This window comes from Myodes glareolus, chromosome 4 (assembly GCF_982192425.1).
Source record: "Myodes glareolus chromosome 4, mMyoGla1.1, whole genome shotgun sequence".
Taxonomy (NCBI): domain Eukaryota; kingdom Metazoa; phylum Chordata; class Mammalia; order Rodentia; family Cricetidae; genus Myodes; species Myodes glareolus.
This window is the reverse complement of record NC_142029.1, coordinates 110739436-110764111: the sequence shown is the minus strand read 5'-3', so window position 1 is coordinate 110764111 and position 24676 is coordinate 110739436. Positions and strand designations below refer to the sequence as shown.

Genomic DNA, 24676 nt, shown 5'->3' with positions numbered 1-24676 from the left:
CTTCTGTAAGAGCTTCAAGGAACAGCCTTTAATAATCAGGTGATGTTGAGCGAAAGTATGTTTCAGAGAGGGTCCTGGAGCTTTCCAGAGTTCTGTAAAAGAGAGAGATAGTGAAAGGGACCCCGCAGCGTGTGACTGGTCTCAGGCCCAGCCCTCTCTGCTCACTCCTCTACCTTCTGGTTCAAAGCAGTGGCCAAGGTCCATACGGTGGTGAGTAGCTACAGAGAACTCCTTCTGGAAGGAGATGAGACAGTCAGGAAATGCTCCAACCATTCGCTGCATTGAAAGGTGACGGGCCAGGCCTGGACAGCTTCTCTGGGTGTGTACATCAGCAGAATCTCAGGGGTAAATCCAAGGCCCACACGCACCTCTCCACCAGATTAGTCCTAAAGCCTTCAGAGACTTCACTCTTTACCTCGACCTCAGCTGCTGCTGACTTCCACATTTCCCAGACCATTGCTGTTGATGCTCGCCCCAAGATAGAAACCTGGGGCTCCAATTTTAGCTTTCCCATCTCTCTTGACAACTGCCCCAACTAAGTCTGAACTTTTGTGCTTTGCTTTGGCAGATCTGACAGCTCCCCATCTGTACAGCCAACAACAGTGCCCCCAATTTACCCCCACCATCTAACTGCTTACAGTAAGATGCCCTCCGAGCCAATCTCCAAATGGTTGTCAAGTGTGGGGAAATAAAAGTGACATGCTCATGCTTTAATTAATTTCATTCAAACTGTCAAAAAAAAAACGAATGACTGTTGCCTAGAATGTTGTTAAGTGGCCCAGTTCCCACTCCTTTGTCCATACCTCTTAAGGTGTGTGGTATGGGACAGTGATGGGCTAGGCTAGTGGGGCGTGGGAGGTTGAGTCTGGGGCAGGCAGAGCGGGAATGAGTGTTTTCAAGGAACCAATAAATTATAAATGTCCTTCTCCTTGTCAGGGTCAACTCATCCAAGAGGGGAAATGGCCCCTTTGAGGACCATCTCATGGCCTGTCCCCTAGTTGGAAATACTCTTGGCGCTTCCTTCCCAACTCTCTGACACCCAGTTCACCCTAGGCAGGTGATAGTGGTGCTTGGATATCTGCTCTGTAATCACACATGAACTTCGGAGTTTCTAGGTTGAGTTTTGGTAATTTTATAAATGGCCTTCCTTGCTGACAAATTTTGTGCATTTGTTAGGACATCAATCAAAGACTGATGAACTTAAAACAGAGATAAGAGAAGCTGCTGGGAACTGGGAAGAAGAGAATGTGACACTGGTATGGGGTCAAAGGTGAAAAGACGAGCACATAGTCTGAATTTATTTCAGTAGGCAGTAGGTAGTGTTTAGAGGGGAGTAAATAGACAGTTCCACCTTAAACAGGGAAGTAAATAGACAGTTCCACATTAAACACTCCCAGCAATCCCAGCAAAACTCTTCACAGACTTCAAAAGAACAGTACTCAACTTCATATGGAAAAGCAAAAACCTCAGGATAGCCAAAACAATCCTGTACAATAAAGGAACTTCTAGAGGCATCACAATCTCTGACTTCAAACTCTACTACAGAGCTACAGTACTGAAAAGAGCCTGGTATTGGAATAAAAACAGACAAGAGGACCAATGGAACCAAATTGAAGACCCGGATATTAATCCACACACCACAGTTTTTGACAAAGAAGCAAATAAAATGAAAAAAAGAAAGCATATTTAACAAATGGTACTGGCATAACTGGATGTCAACATATAAAAGAATGAAAATAGACCATATCTATCACCACACACAAAACTCAAGTTCAAATGGCCCAAAGCCCTCAACATAAAGCCAGCCACACTGAACCTCATAGAAGAGAAAGTGGGAAGTACACTTGAACACATTGTCACAGGAGACCACTTCCTAAATATAACCCCAGTAGCACAGACACTGAGAGAAACAATTAATAAATGGGACTTTCTGAAACTGAGAAGCTTCTATAAAACAAAGGACATGGTCAACAAGACAAAGCAGCAGCCTACAGAATGGGAAAAGATCTTCACTAACCCCACATCAGACAGAGGTCTGATCTCCAAAATATACAAAGAACTCAAGAAATTGGTCATCGAACAAATAATCCAATTAAAAAATGAAGTATAGACCTAAACAGAGAATTCTCAACAGAGGAATCAAAAATGGCTGAAAGACACTAAAGGAAAAGTTCAACATCCTTAGCCATCAGAGAAATGCAAATCAAAACAACTCTGAGATTCCATCTTACACCTGTCAGAATGGCCAAGATCAAAAACACTGATGACAACTTATGCTGGAGAGGTTGTGGTGTAAAGGGAACACTTCTGCATTGCTGGTGGGAGCGCAAGCTCATACAGTGTGGCAATTTCTCAGAAAATTAGGAAATAACCTTCCTCAGGACCCAGTAATTTCACTTTTGGGTATATATCTAAAGGATGCTCAATAGTACCACAAGGATATATGCTCAACTATGTTCATAGCAGCATTGTTTGTCATATCCAGAACCTAGAAACAACCTAAATGCCCCTTGACCAAAGAATGGATAAGAAAAATATGGTACTTTTACACAATGGAGTACTAGACAGCAGAAAAAAATAATGACATCTTGAAATTTGCAGGCAAATGGATGGATCTAGAAAACATCATATTGAGTGAGATATCCCAGACCCAGAAAGACAAATATCAAATGTACTCACTCATAAGTGGCTTTTAGACATAAAGCAAAGAAAAACCAACCGATGATTCACAATCCCAGAGGACCTAGACAACAAAGAGAACCCTATGAGAGACATGCATGGATCTAATGTACATGGGAAGTAGAGAAAGATAAGATCTCCTGAGTAAATTTGGAGCATGGGGACATTGGGAGAGGGTAGAAGGGGAGGGGAGAGGAAGGGAGGGGAACAAAGAAAAACATAGAGCTCAATAAAATCAATTAAAAAAAAACCAAAACTCTCACCCTTCTGACCTGTTGGAATGGGGGCTGCAGGGAAGAAGCTTTCAATGTGTCCACGAGAAGTAAAGAAAGCCTCCGGCCGAAGGTAAGAACAAGCGCCGCACAAGGGCACGATAGTTGAAGGAGTCGTTTTTCTTACTCCAGAAAGTCAGATGAAAAAATATCTGGCTAGGCCAACATTCTTGGGCGGAAACCAGAAGGAAAAGCAATGAGTCTAGTGCTTGGCTTGTCTCTTACTTGCTGTGTGGCCAGGGATGTTTCACCAGAGATCCTCAACTTGTCACCCAAATAAGGACGGTCCTCCAGGTCCCCTCAGAGATTGTCTTAGAATCAAGTGGGAAACCAGAGGAGCGTGGTGACACAAACCTGCAGTCCTGACACTTGAGGGGTAGGAGGACCAGAGTTCAAGGTTACCCGTGTCCACACAGTAAATTCTAGGCAGCCTGGACTTCATGAGCCCATCCGAGTGAGGGGTGCCTCTCCTCAATTGCACACCCTTAGCATAGCAACCTCCGGGCTTTTACAAGTCAAGTGGAAGCATAGGCAGCATTGGGTTCTTTTTTTTTTTCTTTCAAAATAGACTTAAGATTTTCATTTAAATTGTGTCTGTGTGTGGAGAGCAGAGTCTAGTCAGAGATGTTCTCTCATTCCACGTCCTATGTTTTTAAGACATGTTCTCTCACTGAGGCTGGAGCTCATCAGGTCAGCAGGACTAGCTGACCACGGAGTGCCAGGGTTCTCCTGTCTGCCTCCCCAGCACGGCCGTTACAGGCATGTGCCACCATGCCTGGCTCCTCTCATTGCTGTTGGGGATATAAGCACGGGTCCTCATATTAGTGGGGCAATCACTTTGCCAGTTGAGCCATCTTCCCAACCCCAGATTTCAGTTTGGTTTTAGTTCATTTTCAGATTTTCAAAGGAGTGGTAAAAAGATTGGGAGTTCTTATATACCCGCCTCCTGTACCCAGATTCTCCGGTGTTGTCAGCATGCAATAGAATTGGGTGTTGGCTCCAATAATGAATCACCATAGAAAGGTTGTGTGTGTGTGTGTGTGTGTGTGTGTGTGTGTGTGTGTGTGTGTGTGTGTTGGAGAGAGAGAGAAAGAGAACTTCTCATGTCCTTTGCTTTGTGATGATGTTACCTTCTGATAACTATAAGAGGCACTTGGGGAATAAATGACATCAAGTCTGCCCTGCCCCATCCCTCCCTGGAAGCAGAGTGACCCAAGGTGGGGTGTGATCTTACAGCCAGCCTCCCAAAATTCTGGTTTGCTTGCTTGACATCCTTGGCATCTGATTACAAGATCTTTAGCAATGAAAACAGTTCAAGTCAAAATAGTCAAGCTCCCCAGGCTGTCTGAGCTGTGCGCATATTCACGTACTCCTTGGAGAAACACTTGCTGAGCAACTGCTGCGGACTGCGTGGCTGCCTGCGCTGCAGAGACGGCAACTGCTGTGGACTGCGTGGCTGCCTGCTCTGCAGAGGCGGCAACTGCTGTGGACTGCGTGGCTGCCTGCGCTGCAGAGGCGGCAACTGCTGTGGACTGCGTGGCTGCCTGCGCTGCAGAGGCAGCAACAAGCAGAACAGATCACCAGTTCTTACATCCAGGGAGCTTGCACAGCTGCCAAACTGACACTAACAGACCAAATAATTATGTCCTATGATTAATGCTATAAAGCAGAACATCGGAGATGGAACACAGCAGAAGTTGGGACCACACTGGGGAAGGCAGTCTGGGGAGCTCGTGTCTAAAGTTAAAAAAAAAAAAAAAAAAAAAGGATCCTAGAGGAAGCAAAGAGAATAAAAGTCTTGGAGAGAAGCTTGCGCAAAGGCCCCAAGGCAAGAAATCCTGTGCAAACACTGATAAGAAGCTGAGCAGAAGAGAACACAGGAAGCTGGAAAGATGGGCATGGGTTTGCTGGGTCTCACAGACCTGGGTAAAGAGTCTGGAGCAATTAAAAGTGTAATGGGACGATGTTGGCACACTCACCAGGGAGTGACCTGATTTGATTTGGAATAGCATAGCAACAGACAGCTCTGGGGACGACAGCGCGCGGAAGACATGAGAATAGCATTGTGTAGGGAGCTGTTGCAATGACCTGTGGACCTGCAATCCTCTGACCGCCGCATGCATGTCATGGCACATCCGTCCTACGCCATCACACACACACTAATGAGGACAGTAATGTTGTCATTTAATTAGCAGACAAAGGAACACAATGGGCCCAGTGTCCAGTTCCAGGGGATGCCAACATTTAGAGGTCAGGAGAGGAGCTAGCCAAAGAGTGAGAAGAAAGAGAAACGGCAGACGAAGGGAGCCTGGGGAGTCGCATGCAGAGCTACAAGACTAGAAGGTTGTCCGGAAGGCAGGAACTGTCCTTCGTGGCTGGAGTGAGATAAAAGTGGAGACACCTCTGAAAAAGGGTCTTGCAGATGTCCTCTTAACGCCACCTGGTTGGGGTGCAGGGTCGGCCTTCCTATCGGCTGGGTGATTTCAAGCCCTTGATGTGGCCTGAAGAGTACGTGGGGTCACAGTACAGGAGGCAGATGTGGGCAGTTCTCTACCCTCGGCGCTAAAGAGAGACACTGACTGATGTGTTAAGGAAGATTGCACCTTAATCTCCATTTTTAATGGTGGACATGGCTGGCAACTTAGCTCATAGCAGGATGTAGATAGAAAAAAACTGATAATAGGGGAATAAAAGCCTTCGAGAAAGCAAAAGGAGGGGAAGTCAAGACTGAGTGGAGAGGCCCTGGCTCTGCCAGGAGCAAGGACACCTCCTCCATGGTGAGAGAAATGATGATTATCTCAGGAGAGCGAGTTTGAGAGTCAGAAATGACCACATGGGAGGAGTCATATTGGGTAATATATGATTTTGTTCACTTTAATAGGTACAACTGACATAGTTATAGAGAATAAATATGTAATATAGTTCTGTTCTTCTTTTCTAATTTATTTTTTATTTTATGTGCATTGGTGTTTTGCCTGCATGTATGTCTGTGCGAGCGCGTCAGATCTCGGAGTTACAGACAGTTGCGAGGTGGGTGTTGGGCTCTTCCTCTGGAAGAACCGCCCATGTTCTTAACTGCTGAGCCGCCTCTCCAGCTCCTATAATTCTTTCTGTTCTAACCACCTTTTAAGTGACAGCTAATTCTGAGTAGAAAAAAAACCAATGCAAATTTGCCATTTTAGAATATATGAAACTTTATTAAAAAGAGAAATAGTGCAACAAAACTACTTTGTGGTTTGTTTTCATTTAAAAAAAATAAGTGAAAAAGGAAAAAAGGATTTTCACAACTAAACAAGTTTTTGACTTACTAAAGGAAAGCCGTAGGTGCTCACCATACTTCTCATGTAATCATTCAGCCTACCAATCATGAACTCCAAGAAGCCACAAAATCACACTGTCAGTGGTTAGCGGGTCAGAATTCAAAGTCGCATGGATGCCCTGTTTGACAAGGTGTTCAGGCAGACTACAAACAGAATTAGCAGTAGCATCCGGCTTATGTAAGACTGCGGTTTCTGTCAGTTTCCCCTCACCAAGAAGATTAAAATAAAGCACGAGAGATCCCTTCACCAGAGTATTTATTAGATCCTACTCGTTCACCTGGACACTCAAGTGACCCACTGCTAAGGCAGGTCTCACATCATGTGTCTGGCCACAGCATCCCAGGGCAGCTTGTCCTGAGCCAAGGTAGATTCCCAGCCTAGTAATAAACAATGTTGCTTTCACCAATCTTACATCGAACCTCTAGGGTCCCTAGGAGAGGATGCACCCTGTCCTTTCCTCCTTAGCTTTGTTCATTGTTTCCTGATTGCGTGAGTCTTGGCAGCTATAATACTTATTTCAAAAACGGATCTAATGGTTTAGTAGCCACCGGGACTACCTTTTCTAGCTGCCTCCATCCTCTCAAGGCTATGTCTTTAACAAGCATGGAATACAGGATTTTAAGAGATTTTTCCAGCCAGTCAGTCGCATTGATTGATGTATGCCTCCTGCCGTCCCTCACATGATGAAACTGTAACTTTCACAGAAGATGGAGATGTGGAAAAATGCCCCCCAAATGAATGAAAAGTCAGACTGAGGGTTCAAGCCCTGACAGGGAGTCTCTGGCTTACACTGAAGAAGCCACGCCTGCTCCTTCACTGGTTCTAGCCCTCCCTCATCCTGAAATAAGAACCCATTAGTTGAGTTTTGAAAATAGACGAAGCCACGGAGACACGTGATAAAAATGTAGCATGAAGTGAATTGTAAACGTTCAAGTATTCCTACAGGTTGGATTAAAAACAGCAGCAATGAAATAAATAACCATATAACTTTGGCTTGTATCACAGACAATGCACAGGCTCTCTGCATCAGAGGGGGAAAGGCCTGGAGAGCTACTGGAAGCCTCAGAGAGACTCATGTGGTCCATTCCCATCAGCTCATACTGACTTGGACATTCCCACCAACTCCTCAGAAAGTTGTTCGCCCTGGAATGGCTGAGGGGATGATTTCGCACGTTAGTGTGATTCTAGACAGACAGATGTCTGAAGCTCTCTCATACCCCCTAAGAACTTCCCATCTAGAAACCTTGGTGACTAGCTGAGGAAGCACCATTCAATTTAAAGCCATGAAAGTATCTCTCAGAGGGCGCACCCCCCCCCCCCCGAGTGAGTTGTGCACAAAACAGACTGGTGGCTGGCCCTTCTCAAGCCAGTGCGTTCTCCTTTTTTGTGTATTTTCTACCTGAGAATCATTCACAGCCGTTAAAATAAATAAATAAATAAAAGCACATTGCTTTAGATGGCATTCCAGAGGCTCAGAGGCCTGATCTAGGATACAGGGTCGAAGTTCCTTGGTGAACAATGCATTGGTCCAGTGTCCCTGTTGGCCACTCTGCGGCCAGTCACAGAGCCTGACCGCTCTCTGCCGAGAAGGCCGGAGCATTCACAGAGCATCTGTGGGGAGTGCACAGGACTGGACTTCCCTGTAAGCTGTCTGCCTTTGTGCAGAGCGAAGTCTGAGGGAGAGAATCACAGTGGCGACCAGAAGCAGGAGCCCCAGGATGAAGAGGATGACCAGGGCTGCCTTGGCTCCTCTAGGGCGCAGATTCTTGCCAAAGAAATAGAGGTCTTCCTTGCCGGGTTGTTCTGTGAGAGAAGCAAGTGAGGCATCAGGTACTGGCCTCCCCCAAGGAGTCAAACACTGGGATACTCGTATAGGGTTTGGAGAAGGTGTCCTTACCTTTGGAGGGCACAGTGACTACATGAGATCCTGCTCCAGAAGGGGACTTGGTAGAATATGGAGTCCTGTTGTCTGGACAAAATACATACATGCATACATACATACATACATATATGTGTGCATAAATGTTTATAAATAGAGATCCTTTTCATGGTACATGAAAGTCATGTCTTTTGACCAGTAAGAACTTTACTCCCATCCCATTTCTGTCGTCTTTCTGTTTAACGCCAGTATCAAGTACCACCCTCTCCACTTTCTGAGTGTCTGCTCATCCACTGAGATCCCTCTTTAGATTATAGCATCTTATGCCTTGGCTCCTGTCCCAGACTATCAAACATGCCCTCCTCCTCTGCCTCCTCCTGCTGCCTCTGATCCCTGCCCTCTGCACTCTGTTTCTGCATATCTTTCTCCATGTGGTTACACATTCACTTATTTGTCTCTCTTACTCCACTCTGAGCCCCTTGGGGTCTGTACCTGTGTTTTTCCTCATGCCTCCTGTTTCCAGGTCTATGGGAGGATTGGTGCCATGGACTGGCATCACTGACAGACAGTACCTATGTTCCTGAGGACAGTGTAGGTGGTCTCCATGCCGGCATGAATGTGGTCAGATACATGACAATGCAGCAGCCATGTCCCTGGGTGATCAGCAAACAGCTCAATGGTTTGAAATGTCCCAGGAAAGAGATCATACACATCTTCTCGGTAGAAATTGTCTATCTGCAAACATCAAAAGACATGGCCTGTGGCTTTTTTTGTTCAGCATGGTAAGAAGAAAAAGAAGAGAAGAAGTACAGTAAGTAGAAGGAAGGAATAAAAAGTGACAAAAGTCAAGAAAAGCAGGATCAGAGCACAATAGGGATGAAGAAAGGTAAAACTGTTTTTTTTTTCTTAACAGATCAATGTGATAAACTTGCAGTGATGACCATCCACAATGCCCTAACACCCATGTAAAGCAAGGCTAGTGCAGAGCAAACTGACTCAGAAAAGAATGACACAGGAACAACCTTGAAAGCACAGGTGTGACCAGGGGCATGAGCACTCTAGTGTGTTTCCCTGGGGGAGGAAAAACTATACCACCTCATCTAGAACAGTTGAACGGATTCTTATAAAATTAAACACACACTTATTGTGCCCAACGTGGGGCCCAAATTTCACATAGGGCCTGAGAAAACTGAACAAATAAAAACAAAACAAAACAAAAAAACAGATACGGCTGCTTTAAGAGGCGTTGCTGTGCTGCAGAGCACTCGAGCAGCCAGGACACTAAGTAGAAACAGCAAGCTGAGTAAAACACGTGCCACAGTGTGAGTACCAACTGCCCGGAGCAGTTCCCAATTAAACAAGGCTCCCAGTTAAACCAAACCCATGTGCATGGTTTCTTGGTAGCAGCAATTTCTCAGGTCTGCTCTGCTTGCTAGAGGCAAGCAAGCGTTCTCATCTAAGAGAGGCTTCCTGACTCAGCTTTAGCTGCAAAACCCTGCAGCTCTTTTAAGAGGTCCTGCCACGAAACACTTAAATTGTGTTGATAAAAAGCATGTTTTTTGGTTTTCAGCCGTAGCAGGAAAAAGCTGTGCCATTGTAAAATGCCAGCTTTCTGGGTCATCCTGCCAGGGCAAACTCTGACTCTTTCAGGCAGGTGGTCTGACTGAGTGTGGTCTGTGAGCAGAATGCTGCAGCTTGCTTGCTGGCAGGGACCATAGAGTTGTGGCCATAAACGTGGTACAGAGCTGGTACTTCTGCCATGAGGCTGGAATCACAGAAAGCTAAGGAATGGGCTGGATCTAGCCATCAAAGCCGCGGCTTTAATCCTCTCTATACTGCTTAGTAAATTAAAGGTTCATGTGTCAGAAAAAGAGAGAGATATACAGTAAAGATAGATTCAAAGACAAAGAAAACCTCTAAATGGTTTACTATGTGTTAAAAATATATGCAGGCTAAAGGTTAAAGTCCTTAAAAAAATGAAAGAAAGGAAGGAAAAAAGGAAGGAAGGAAGGAAGGAAGGAAGGAAGGAAGGAAGGAAGGAAGAAAGAAAGAAAGAAAGAAAGAAAGAAAGAAAGAAAGAAAATAGTTGGGTGTGGTGGTCCACACCTTTAACCCCAATGTCTGGGAGGCAGAGGCAGACAGACCTCTGTGAGTCAAGGTGTGGTAGCACAGGCCTTTAATCACAAAGCTTGGGAGACAGAGGCAGACAGACCTCTGTAAATTCAAGGTGTGGTGGCAGACACCTTTAATCCCAGCACTGGGGAGGCAGAGACAGGTGGATCTCTGTTAGTTCAAGGATAGCCTGGTCTACAGAGGGAGTTCCAGGACAAAGATACACAGAACCTGTCTCAAAAACCCAAAACATAAAAGTAAAAATAAAAGAAATATAGGTTAAAGTAAAACTACATAAAGATGGAAAATACACAAAGAATCTTGATACTGTATGTTATTATGCTCTCTTTGAATTGTTTGAATGCTGAGGAAGGAGCAACAGCTGCTAGAAGATATTTGCTTATAAATGCTGCTGAATTAATCCAAGATAGGTATTTTGAAAATACCTTGGCTTCAAATTTGAAGTCAAAAGTATGTTACTTTGGAGAAGAGAGGATTTGCTTTTATTTCCACAGGAAATGAGAGGCTGTGGATTCATTCTGAGCTAAGAAAAATCAGGTTTGATCAAGGAAGATCACCTGAAAAATCTCCGGTAGGAACAGATGGCCTGGATATCTAAGTTCTACATCCAGAACAGATTCAAGACTGCTGCCTGAGATGATCAAGACTCACAGGATACTCCAGTCAGGACTTGATGATAATTCTAAATTTTCTTTAGGTCCCCATAAGATTATCAGTGCCCCCAACCAGCCAGAAGTAGCCTGGAATACTGGAATACTATGCCCACATTCCCAACAAATGGACTATGGATATTTTCCTTTGTTTAAAAAAAAAAAGAGGGAAAGTGGTGTGAGAGAATTGTCTGTATTCTGTCAATCATATTTTAAATAAACACTGATTGGCCAGGCAGGAAGTATAGGCATGTCAACCAGACAGTAAGTAGAGGTGGGGCAAGGATAATAGCAGTATTCTGGGAAGAAGGAAGCCTATTCCCCCCATTTCAACCCAGATTACCGAAGAAACAGGATGTGAGCTGCCCCGCTGAGAAAGGTACTGAGCCATGTGGCTAACATATATAAGAACAATGGGCTAATATGAGCTATAAGAGCTAATAAGAAGTCTGAGCTAATGGGCCAATCAGTTTATAAGTAATGCAGACTCTCTGTGTGATTTTCTTTGGGACTTGCTGGTTGTGGGAACTGGGTAGGACAAAAAACCCCAACCAGCAGGCCCTCATGTTACACACCTGATTGGTCTAATAAAAAGCTGATGGCCAATGGTGGGGGAGGAGGTATATGCGGAACTTCTGGGCAGGGAGATTAAGTAGGAGGAGGAATTTAGGCTACAGGAAGAAAGAAAAGGAGATACCAGGGCCCAGCCAGACATGGAGAAATCAATGAAGCAGGACTTACAGAATGAAACAAAAGTCAAAAGCCCTGAGGCAGAACGTAGGTGAAGAGAAGCATGTTAAGTTAAACATGGGACAAACCTAAGCTAGGCTGAGCATTCATAATCAGTAAGTCTCCATGTCTTTATTTGGGAGCTGGTTGGTGACCCAAAGAAAATTCCAACTCCACATTTACCACATGGTTTAGCAACTCAGCACATTTTTTTCTAGGAAATAAAGGCTTGGATTCATGCATAAATGTGTGCATCTATTTACAGTGAATTTGACCCTCCTTGGGAACCTTCTCACAGTTCTCATTGGGAAAATTAATACATGGCACTGTGTCCACATGATGGACTGCAACTCTGTGAAACAAAGTTGTCACATGTACGAGATGCATGAGACCCAGCACCTGTGCTAACAAAGCAGGCTGATGTGAGTAAGATACTGCAAGTTGCTTGGCTTCTACACAAGAATACTGAAAGTCTAGAAATATGTGTTGCATGATTAATAGAAACCCAGAGACACATATTGGGGTTCAATCTGAAGGTCAGAAAAACAAAACAGCCAGCCTCTGGCTCTTACCTCAACCTCAATATGAAACGGTGATCCTGTCTCCAGGAATCTCAGAATGAGACTATGTCTGAGAGCTATCTGCTCCCATTTTATATTCCTCTTAGGGCTGGGATTAAAGGCCTGCACCAGTAATGCCCAGTTTCTATGGCAAACTACTGTGGCTATTACTACAGATATAGTCTGTGAAATTTATTTTAATTTTATTTTAGATTTTAACATCTCTCTCTCTCTTTCTCTCTCTCTCTCTCTCTCTCTCTCTCTCTCTCTCTCTCTCTCTCTGTGTGTGTGTGTGTGTGTGTGTGTGTGTGTGTGTGTGTGTTCATAAGAATGTCATAGTGCATGTGTGGAGATCAGAAGACTGCTCTAGGGGCTCGGTTCTCTCCTCACACTGTGATCCTGAGGGTGAAACTCAGGTCATCAGCCTAGCAGGACAAGCACCTTTGCCCGATGAGCCATCTGGAAGGCCCAGGAAGAGGGATCTTTTGTTGCAGTTTGGGAGGCTGGGAACCCAGGATGAAGAGGTCTGACCTGGTAGGTGTTCCTTGCTGCACTGTCCCGTGGCTAAAGGCACAAGGACACCATGCGGAGAGCAGCAGCTCAAGTCTGCAGCCTCGGCAACATGACGGCATCTCTCTATGCATGAGAATTCCAGCCTGAAACTGATCGCTGGCCATCAGGCCCCACCTGCCCACACAGATGGGACTTGGGATCAAGTCTCCAACATGTGATTTGGGGGAAGCACATTCAGATCATAGCAGAGACAGAAATAGAATGGTGTTAGCCAAATGTTCAGCCTGGGTGCTGAAGCGACCTACAGGGGTAGTGGGGTGGGGAGGGGTGGGGGTGATGGGGATTCTCTGCTTTAACTGCTGGCTAGACCACTGTGCTAACAAAAAAAAAAAAAACCAAAACAAGAACCTTACAATAAGTGGAATTTTATGCAATGTGAATTAAATCTTCGTTTTAAACATACATAATATATAGATGAGCTTTTTATAATGTTATGATTTTTTTACTTAACATTTAAAATGTGTATTGAAAAATAAATTTTCTGAAAATTCTTCAATCTGTGACACTCTAATCATGGTTGACAACACCTGACTGCTTTGAAACACAGACATTGGGCTGGTTCTGCTGCCTCGTGTATCAGATTTGGCTATATCGCCTCTTGTAGGAAACACCAGAACCCGAGATATTTAGACTTTATCCCTAAACATTGATTCATCAGGTCTGGGGTGAGGCGTGTTCTTTAAACAGCTCCAAAGGTGATTCTACCGGGCAGCCAGCATTGCCCACATGGCAGAAGGTCACAGATGGTGAATCCCAGCTCTCGGACAAAAGTCAAGATGAAGCTGCCCAAGCTGGAGCTCAAAAGAGCTCCTTTACTAGACAGGGCTGTTTTATTAACTGGTCAAGGAGAACAAGAAGTAGAGATGGCAGGGAAGGGAAAGAAATAAGGAGGGGAGGGGTGGGGGAGAGGAGAGGAGGAGAAGAGATGGGAGAGGAGGGGAGGGAAAAGAAGGGAAGGGAAGGGGAGGGGAGGGGAGGGGAGGGGAGGGGAGGGAAGGGAAGGGAGAGAAGGACCAGGGAAAGCCCCAAACACATGGGAGTTCATAGACAGTGTTAACAGCACACTCCACATTGCTCACAATTATGGCCAGACTACTGATGGCTGAACTCTCATCTGAAACTCAGAGAGGTTGGTGGTTTACGAGAAACCATACGAACACAAACATTATGAAACGCACCAGGAGAAGAGTATAGCCACTCTGTTCTATTCTTTAATGAGTCCCTCTTGGCCTTATCGACAACTAATCTGCTTCCTCTCAGAAATGCCCTAACTGTCTCCCCCGAACACTTCCCCGACACTTACCTTGAACAGAAAGCTCTCTGCGTGGTAATGGATGGTGTGTATGTCCACCTCGCTTCCTATTCCCAGCAAATACCAGTTAGTCATTGTGTCTTCTGTCATTATGAGACCAGGAAGGTTTCCAAATATCTTGCCATTAATGGCTAAGAAGATGAAAATAAAATAGCCTCAGGTCAGTGGAGGACAGGTACCCTTTACCCCGATGGTAGAAATGGTTCAAGGTCTAGGCTATTCGTATTTTTATCTGCCAGACAGACAAGAACCGGCCTCCCTCACTTGTCAATGACCCTGCTGTTCTAGATCCAGAACTCAGATAACCACGAAATCTTTGCATGTAGGGATATGGGAAAGAAACATCTCAGTTTTTCTTTCAGAATTGCATCGCAAGTAACATGGTGCTTAGCATTTACTCCACAGGCCTCTTCGGGAAGCCAACTGCAAGGGTGTTAGTGAGAAACCACATTTAGATTTCTCTCATGCTATACACAAAGAAAGTAGCACATACATGTGTGTGCAAAACATATGGGTATGGAATGGATAAATCACACATACACACACACGCACACACATACACACACACACGTACACGCACATACACGCGCATGCACATGCCGAATCCATTTGAATCTATGTCTACTGTGCTCTTAATGCTTCACTTTCTGATAACTAGAGTAAGCCCAACCGAGTCTGTAAAAAGAGCAGCAGGCAGGCTGCACAGGCCTCGCTGTGGGCAAAGCAGACTGAGCTTGCAGTGCTGCTTCTGCCCTCTGCCTCCTACCAGCCTTTTAGTCCGTGCACCATGACACAGCCAGGGAGCTCTATTTGCTGCAAGCCGAGAACACGCTGAGGGACAGCAGAGATGGGTGAGGAAGAGAGTGTGGATGGGGGACCCTGCCACGGAGTTCTACTCCGCAGAAACCTGGAGCAAGGTCCATCTTTGAATGTAGATCTTGGTGAGAGAGCGTGAGTGTGTCCTTGCACACACGTCACTCCTGCCCAAACTATCAAAAAGCAAGCTTCTTTAAGTGGTATCCAATTCAGTAACACACTCACATGAAATAAAATTTGTGAGTGACATTTCATGTACCAGAGAATTAATCCAAATCCTTAATTTTGACGACACAGAAGCTGTGATGGATTCACATTTAAACATCAATAAGTGACAATTTGATCTTTAAAAAAGTGACTTCTTCACAGCTGCCAGTCTCAGAGGCAGTTAAGACTGAACAAAAAGCACAGCGCCTCAGCGGTGAGGCTGGCTCACTCCTGAAAGTGCTTCAGAGGGCTTTCTGCAGGTGTCCCTGGGGGAGGGGCCTGGGTCTCAACAGTGGCCTGTCTCAGCAGCAGTCTCTCTTTAAATGCTCGCATACCGTGCATCTTGTTGCTTTCTTCAAAATCATCGGTGCGCCTGAAATCTCGTGGATCTTTGTTGAGATACTTCTTAATATTGTCATCCAGATACCATGATTCATTCTCATCAAACACCAGGAATAGCAGAGCAAACTCGTAATCCACGTCACTTCTCCTTCCCTTTTCATTCAACACCCCTTCTCGGCATGTGATGAGAGGCCCCATCAAGCCACTGTATGTATCCTGGAAGGATAAAATGACCAACGTAGATGAGAGATTAAATGTGACATCCTTGCCACCTGCCACCCTTGCAGCAAGAACACCACCTGCTCTCTCACCCTGGCTCAGTCCACCGCCAGCTGGAATTTGCATAACACAAGTACTCCATATATTTGAGATGCATAATTGAATCATCAAATAAGTTTCCCATGCTGCTTATGTACAAATACACATTTCCAAATGACCTGTGTGCTGATCTCCTGAACCCCAAGACATTAATTCCTAATATCTAAGGTGCTGCTGAGAGAGCAGACAGTGAAGAGAACGCCCAACTTTAACAACGATTACATTTTGCATAGGATATGACTCTGGTTTGGGCTTTGGTTTATGTCATTTGGTTAAATGCTACTGCTGTTTTACATACAACAGGTTCATAACTCAAAGTCGTCATTGTATCTTTGCTTTTTAATTCTCAGACTATTTATGATCCAAAGATTCTGCAGTTTTAGTTAATCTTGGGGTGTGCTTCTGTCCCTGAACCTCAACCATTCTTCTAACGAGCAGCCTGAGAGATGGCTCAGCCAGGAACGACCTGCCACCAAGCCTAATGACCCAAGCTTTATCCCTGGGACCCACAAAGTAGAAATAGAGAGCCTACTTCTTTGTTGTGCTCTGACCTTTATGTATGTGCTGTGGCATGCACATGTGTTTATGCACACATGCATAAATGTAATTAAAAGGAAAAGATTTCACACCTCCCAAAATCAAAAACAAAATCTATTGTGGGACACTTGTTTCCTTCCAAACTAGCATATTCTCACGTGACTCAAATATTCTTGGAGGTTCTATACTTGGAAACTAAGTAATATTTCATTTGTATATTCCTATACCAGCAGTTAGAAAACTTAAATTAGTTATAAAGCATTTTATACTAAGTATTTTTTTGCTTTGTGGGTTCTACTGCCTCTGTTGCACCCATGGGTGGTACTGGTGGGTAGATTCGGCTGGATTTGGCCAGTGGACTATTGTTTGAGAGCCTGTTCTATGTCATGTGCCCACAGAATGGGAGTGGCCTTAACCTTGCAACCAGCCCAGTTCCTCTCTCCACCTTACCTTCACAAAGTTTGCTGTTGAATAGTATACCCACGGGATACAATTAGGATCAGAGGGTCCAGGACCTGATCTCTTGGGGACATTCCACCTGTAAGTTTTTATTTCTCCTGACATTAAAGAGAAAATTGAAATTGGTTATTAGATTTACCTGAAGAACTACAGGCAGATCTTTATCTTATCAGTATACTAGGTTAGTCTCCATATTTTGAGTTTTTTTTTTTTAAGGATTAATTGAAATAATGTAACTAAATACATGGAGGCAGTGTTTCATACTCCGGGTGGTTAAATGTTAATTTTTTTTAATTGCGTTTTTGTTTTCTGAAACCAAGTCTCCCTGTGTAGCACCGAGTAAAGACAGAGCAGCAGGACACAGGGGACAGAGAAGGGGACAAAGCCCTCAGTCCCGCGGTTCCAGGTAGAACAAAACCCACGGTGCAGGCCGGCTTAGCGGGGTCCACACTCCGTCTTCTGAGTGACAGCTCAAACAACAGAGTTACCAGCTAAAGAGCCAGGCTTAGGGATGTCTTAAACTCCATGACCTTTGAATATCCTTATCAATACCCCTCATAAAACCGCACACCACCTTTCGGTTTCATCTCCAAACTGAGAGGAAGTTCTCTACAGTGAGAGAACTGAGTAAGCAGGAGCATTGTAAATTGAATCTTTAAACTTTGCTTAATCTTTGAACCTGGTTGTAAATTACAACGTTTGAACAATGTGATGTCAGAGGCTACAAAACCATGTGCATAGCAAGGGCTAAGATACTTCAGTGCGATCCTACCTCCTGAGAAGCCCACCCCAACCCCTTGGGTGTGTGCGGTCCTCTTCTTAATAACTCTAATTTTGCTTCGTGCTAATGCCTGCTACACCCACATGGAGGCTTCTGGAAAGGACTCCTCCTTGAACTGCGTAGGCAACAGTGTCTCGTCAGGGGTAAGAGGTGAACAGGCTTCATCTCCCACTGTTGCTGACAGACTAAACTAGCCTCAGCCTTGAGGACTCTCACCTGACCCTCCTGAGTATTCATAGGCACACACCACCACACCCAGCTGACTTCTTTATGCTCTAAAAACAAGTATACACACCCACTATGAGTAGGCACCATATCTATACATCACTGGGGCTGACCCAGGGTCTTGCCCTGAGTCAATATCTTCATATTAACTAGCATGGTAGCCACACTGCAGAAGATTCACCGGGAAGCTCCTTGGACTCTCTACACCCCGTTCCCATCTGATCAGAACGACGAACCGTTGCCTTAGTGTATGTATACAAAGCAAACAGAAGTGATGTGTTCATGGAACTCCCTTTTCTTCTGCTGTAACAGTGGGCAGGGATACAGCGTCAGAGGTGATTTCTACGGTCTCTTTGAAGCCTCTTTGCCTTGTGAGGGACTAGACAAACAGCTGGATTTACCATCAGAAAGGCACGTGGCTGCAGGTGCTCTTTAACTTGGAATAATCTGTTGTTTGCCCAGTGGCAAGGGAAAGCGTTTCGGTAAATATTTGATGCGCGAATGGCTGTGGTAGTCTGAATGAGAAATGTCTAACCTTGTTCCAATTGGTGAGACTGTCTGGGGAGTTATGGGCCCTTCAGGAGGTGGGTCTTGCTGAGAAGCACATCTCTGGGAGTGGGCTTTGAGAGTTCATAGTCTCGCTCCACTTTCAGCTCTGTCACCTGTGTCTGAAGTGTGAATTCTCAACTTCCCATTCCAGATGCCTGAAGCCTCCTCCAACATTACGGAGCTTTTCCCTCTGGAACTGCGAGCCCAAATAAGCTTTCTCTTTTCTAGTGCTAAATCGCGGCATCAAACAGTAACAAACACAATGGCTCGATTTCAAAAGACCAAAATTGAGCGGGGCTGCTTACTTTTCAGTTTTAAAAATGTATTTGTTATTGCTGTATGTATGTATGTGATGTGTATGTACGTGTGTGTGTATGTACGTGATGATGTGTGTGAGAGTACAGGTGGTGTGTGTCACGGCACGCAATTTCAGGAAAAACAACTTTCAGGACTCAGCTCTTGCCTTCCCCTTTATTGAAGCTGGGGCTCTTGATGGCTCTGCTGTGGGACACGCTTGAGGCTGCCTGGCCTACAGCTTCTCACTGTTTCTCTTGCTGTAGGAGTGCAGGGATAATATACACTGAGTGCGGGGCTAACAGATGCACACGGAGTGCGGGGGTAACAGACGCAAACCACCGCATCTAACTTTTCACATGAGTTCCAGGGACTAAGCTCAGGTCAGACTCAACAGACACCTCACCAAGGGCAAGCATGTAATGAAAAGATAATGAAAATTATATGCCATCGGGGCACTGCCAGTTAAAGCAGTGAGTCAATATCACCATGTACCAGTTGGAATGACCAAAGGTTAAGACAGAAAATTCTGGTAAGGATATGGGTCAAGAAGGCCCTCTCATTCAAGGTGGGAACAGTGTACAGCCACTTCTGAAGACATTTTGACAATTTCTTTAAAACTACCATGTTCTCACCACACAACCCAGTGGATGTACTCCTTAGCATGTATTCAAAAAAGTTGAATATTTATGACCATTTGTAAACTTCATGTGAATATTTCAAAAAATTCTCCACCATTTAGACCTTTTTATAATCTATGTTCCTACTGAAATGGTTCATTGTATCTTCTTTCTCTCCCCTCAGCTCATCTTGGTCACTTCAGAGAAATGTGTGATGAAGGGATCAGGTCCTGGAGTCAAACAGAGTTACCATGGTCATTCACCCAAGGCCTGGTCTGTTTATTTGCTATTCTGTGCCTTCATCGTTGGTTGAATGGACATAGCCATGCATATTTCATGAGCTGTAAAGGTAAAACACTCCCATTTTAACAGATTCGGATAGGATGCATCTTCAAATTTGGAACATGTTATAGTTTAATTGAAAGTGCATTTTCTTTCCTTGTTTTAGTAACAGATAAGACAACAATGGACTCTATGATTAATGACTTCTGAACTGACGAAATGGTGTCTGCATTGTGGGATTTCTGTTAGGATGGATTCTGGGTATTTTGTTGTTTCTTTTCTGTTTCAAATGTTGAAAATGATCTCTGACCCAAGATATCGCTCAGTGGGTTCGCCATGGATGTTCCCACTGGATATATGAAGAGCCCATACCCTAGGATCTAGGCTGTGACTGAGACACACCTAAGACGTCATTCAAGACCCTCGGAGACCAGAAGAGGAGATCTCGGTGACCTACCTCATCAGGATGGAGCAGAGCTTGCGTGTGACTTACCTGGCTGTGTAACAGGCACTTCGAGACGCTTCCCACTGTCCGAGTCCTCCACACCCTGGGCTGTGATGGAGTAAGGCCGACTGGCTTTGTTCTTAAAGATGATGAGGATGGAGTCCCCCACCTCGGCATGGATCATTGGGCCTAAAGGCAAAACACAGCCAGGACATTACAAATATTATGTCATGCTTAGCAGTGGGGCCAACCTGAGTCCAAATTCTTCCTCTTTTCCTTAACAAAAGGCCTTGGGTGAATTGTGTAATCAGAATCTCAATTTTTCTCATCCGCAGAATGGGTTCACTAGGACTGCTCCCACAGGACTATTAAATGGCATTGCATAGGTATTGTAGAGTTTATTTCTCTCAACAAAGCCAAGTATTCAGGAAATTCTTAGCTTCCCACTGCTCTGGAGCACCAGTGTTTCGTTGTAAGCTGTGATCCTTTGGATGAGAAGTGTCCCCCGTAGTCTTGGTCTCCAGTTGGTGACACTATTTGGGAGGTTTAGTTGGTTTAAACTTGCTAGAGTATATCAGTAGGGATAGACTTTGAGATTAAAATCTACATATTTCCAGTTTGCTAGCTCTAAAAGTTTGCCTTGTGCCTGCTCTGAAAGATGCGAGCTCTCAGCTTCCTCTTCTTGCTGCCATCCTACTGTCTTGCCTCCCTGCCGTGCCAGGCCCCTAGCCCTCCGGAAGCAGAAGCACAGGTTGTCTTGATCATGATGTTTCAGAAGGAACAGAAGACTGATGAATGCTAATGCAGTGTGAAACCTTAAGGGATCAAAATCGCTTATGGTTTAGTAAATGGGGTTGATATTAATAATGAGCTCCCATGAAACGATAGGTAATAAAGGGACTTAGGGTAACAAAGCCATGTTGCATGTCTGGTGCTAACTCTTGACACATGGATATCATGTCATTGATGCCCGTCTGGTGCAGTCTCTCAATATGTAAGATCGCCTGACCAGTGGTATCTTCCTCATGTCAAGTGCCTTTTGCTTTGCAGTGCTAGGGAAACACCCCAACAAGATGCAGTGAGGCGCTCACAGTCATCACAGTCATCTTCAGACTCCCATTGCAGAAGTGTCTCCCACCTGAGCCCTAAGGTTACCGCTTGGGCCTTTGTATTCTACATTCATCCAGAGATATGCCCTTGGAGGGTTAATGGTGTGACAACACCCATTCATTTGTCACTGAAGCAAGCTATGTCTTTGATCCTGAGGAACACGGATAAGGTCATTAATACATCTAAAGTCTGTTGAACTATAGTTCTCTCCAGAAGCAAAAAGGAACTGCTATGTGTTTAAACAGTAAGCATGGATATGGCTCAGGCAGTTTGCACACAATAAAGTTATCACTCACTGCTGTTTACCAGTCCACTGCACAAGCCTGTGCACAAGCCTTCGTGGCTAAAAAAGTGTCTTCTGGCTGGCAGTGCAATGTGAGGGGACACAGAGCATGGTGGACAGAGGCGGACCTGCCACGGCCCCGCTGAGTTACTGGGAGTCCAGGCCACTCTAAGCTGCAAACAGCAAAGGAGCCTCGCTCTCCACTGGACGATGGCTGCGAACTTGCCCCTAATGTATGTCCCTCATTTCCCCCATACCAACCAAGCCAGGCTCTTGAGGAGCACGCCCAGCCCCCCTGCTAGCCCAACCCTTTTCTTTGGAGCTCTGAGAACACGCGCAGCTCCAATGAGTGACTCATGGATTACTCATGTGGAAATGGCAAACAAGCTGGTGAGACAGCCGAACACGGAGGTGTGGGGGAGGGGAGCACGTCATCAAGGCTAGGCTGGATAACAGCCATCATTGTGATATTGGAAACACTGTGTAACCCACACTCGCAAAGTTACCTGTGGTGTAAAAAGCAGAGAAGTATTTCCCAAGTCCTCTAATTTAGTCTTCTGCCTTAAAAATATTCTTTTCAGATGGGGTGGGTCTAATGTCTTCCAGGTGCGGGGAAACAGGGAAGGAAGCTGGAAGGGCATTGTTGATGGCCAGTCACACAGCTGGGGCATCGGCCAGCCCAGAGTTTGTGCTTACACATGGTCGGTTCTGCAGTCCATAGGTCAGGTTGAGACCTGTCACTCCTGGCACCCAACACACAAGGGGGCTCCTTTTGGCTCATGCTCAGCTTTTTTCTTATTGTCTTTATTGAGTTATACATTTTTCTCTGCTCCCCTACCTTCCTCTCCCCTCCCCTTCTACCCACTTCCATGATCCCATGCTCCCAGTTTACTCAGGAGATCTTGTCTTTTTCTACTTCCCATGTAGATTAGATCCATGTATGTCTCTCTACCCTAGTCCACTTTGTTGTCTAGGTTCTCTGGGGTTGTGAATTGTAAGCTGCTTTTTCTTTGATTTATGTCTAAAAGCCATTTATAAGTGAGTACATGTGATAATTGTCTTTCTGGGTCTGGGTTATCTCACTCAATATGATGTTTTCTAGATCCATCTATTTGCCTGCAAATTTTAATATTTTTTTCTGCTGTGTAGTACTCCATTGTGTAAATGTACCACATTTTCCTTATCCATTCTTTGGTCAAGGGGCATTTAGGTTGTTTCCAGGTTCTGGCTATGACAAACAACGCTGCTATGAACATAGTTGGGCATATGTCCTTGTGGTATGATTGAGCACTCTTTGGGTATATACCTAAAAGTGATATTGCTGGGTCTTGAGGAAGGTTGTTTCCTAATTTTCTGAGATATCACCACACTGATCCAAAGGGGCTGTACCAGCTTGCAGTCCCACCAGCAATGCAGGAGTGTTCCCTTTACCCCACATCCTCCCCAGCATAAGTTGTCATCAGTGTTTTTGATCTTGGCCATTCCTACAGGTGTAAGATGGAATCTCAGAGTTGTTTTGATTTGCATTTCTCCGATGACTAAGGATGTTAACCATTTCCTTATGTGCCTTTCAGCCATTTTAGATTCCTCTCTTGAGAGTTCTCTGTTTAGGTCTGTACTCCACTTTCTTTATTGGATTATTTGTTCTTTTGATGACCAATTTCTTGAGTTCTTTGTATATTTTGGAGATCAGACCTCTGTCTGATGTGGGGTTAGTGAAGATCTTTTCCCATTCTGTAGGCTTCTGTTTTGTCTTGTTGACCACGTCCTTTGTTTTACAGAAGCTTCTCAGTTTCAGGAAGTCCCATTTATTAATTGTTTCTCTCAGTGTCTGTGCTGCTGGGGTTATATTTCGGAAGTGGTCTCCTGTGCCAATATATACAAATGTACTTCCCACTTTCTCTTCTAGGCTTATGTTCGGTTTTAGAGTGTGTTCTGTGTCACTGTGCACACTGAGCCAGGACCTTGAGGAAGTCTTGTAGACACTCTGCCCAAAGTCCTAAGTCATCAAACTATTTATGAAAATTTCTCACCTCCGCGGAGAGGTGGGAAAGGGGCTCAAGAGCATGAGACACCTGACGACAGGGATCCCAAGGTGTGTGTGTGTGTGTGTGTGTGTGTGAAAGGTGGGGTTGGGGGTGGAGAGACATGCCCACCCTCGGAGCTGATAGCGCCTGGCTGAAATTGCCTTACCCAGGAGTTGTAGGTGGTCCTCTCTCGGTGGCCTGGCTTTAATCTCCACAAATTCTCCATTTGTGTATTCCCTGTAAACCACCTTCTTGTACTGAGAGCCGATCCAGTTTTCAGTGTGGTTCATAAATATGTCCCCATGTCTGCAAAGAAATCAAGATCGTCAGAAGGCCGGAAGACCAAGAGTGCCTCTGCTATCTGCAGGGCTCTGGGGTGGTGCTCCCCAAACCCAACTGGTCTCCCCGGGGAGCTGGCCTTTGCAACCCCTCTGAGATCAGGGCTAGCAATGGCACCTCAGAGCTCCTCATGTCCTCAACCTAGCATGGACCCATGGCCACCCTTGGAAACCATCATTGTCACCCGCAGCATGGCTCTCCACTAGGCTAACCTTAGAGAATCCTAATGCACAACAGAGGCTGTGCTTCTCTGGCTGGTACTAGGTGAGCACACACACAAACACACACACACACACCCTCCTCACAGAAAACACACTCACACAATACCCTCCTCACAGAAAACATACACAACAAACACTCACACACACACCCTCTTCACAGAAAACACACTCACACAATAAATACACACACACCCTCTTCACAGAAAACACACTCACACATGCACCCTCCTCACAGAAAACACACTTGCACATACACACAGACACGTGTACACGCATGTGCCTGCCTCAAATCTAAAACCCTCCATGTTCCATGACTGCCATTCTTCCACTCTGAACCCTGCAAGCCTGAAGAGTGGGTACTGTAAACATACAAGTGCATAGCTCTTGTTATTTTCGTGTTCTAGTCACCCATCAAACAGTGGGTTTTGTGTGCAGCTGTTCGGGACACATTTAGCAGATGTCATGGTGTGCTAACACCGACCTCAGCTCACAGCGCTGTACTCAGCCTGAAGGAAGCTGCTCTGGTTCTTTTATCCTCTCCATAAACATATCCCAGCCCTGTTGTGCTTGGGGACCCGAGACAGGGCTTCCATACCCTGCTCTTCCCAACAGTGAACCCCATAAGGCACACAAATGCGCACACAGTGCAACGAAATGGGCCAAGAGCACTTGCGCACAGTGGCAGGGCTGAGACAGGACTCAGATCTGCTTCAG

At 45.2% G+C, this 24676-nt stretch overlaps 1 protein-coding gene and 1 long non-coding RNA gene across 2 annotated transcripts in view; one reads left to right on the top strand and one right to left on the bottom strand.

Moving 5' to 3' along the window:
* Window positions 1–6120: 6120 nt before the first annotated feature.
* Hephl1 (hephaestin like 1) overlaps window positions 6121–24676 on the bottom strand; it is a 57682-nt gene continuing 39126 nt past the window's right edge. The window contains exons 13-20 of the mRNA XM_048433787.3: window positions 23569–23708; window positions 20031–20171; window positions 16778–16884; window positions 15466–15688; window positions 14099–14238; window positions 8723–8885; window positions 8169–8240; window positions 6121–8074 (exon numbers count right to left, since the gene is read on the bottom strand). Of these exons, the coding sequence (XP_048289744.3) occupies window positions 7872–8074; window positions 8169–8240; window positions 8723–8885; window positions 14099–14238; window positions 15466–15688; window positions 16778–16884; window positions 20031–20171; window positions 23569–23708 (1189 nt within the window). The 3' untranslated portion in view covers window positions 6121–7871. The remainder of the gene's footprint in view (window positions 8075–8168; window positions 8241–8722; window positions 8886–14098; window positions 14239–15465; window positions 15689–16777; window positions 16885–20030; window positions 20172–23568; window positions 23709–24676) is intronic.
* LOC125400086 (uncharacterized) lies at window positions 17894–20615 on the top strand. The gene is made up of 3 exons (XR_007231875.3): window positions 17894–18040; window positions 19440–19604; window positions 19704–20615. It is a non-coding gene; the product is annotated as an uncharacterized LOC125400086 (long non-coding RNA).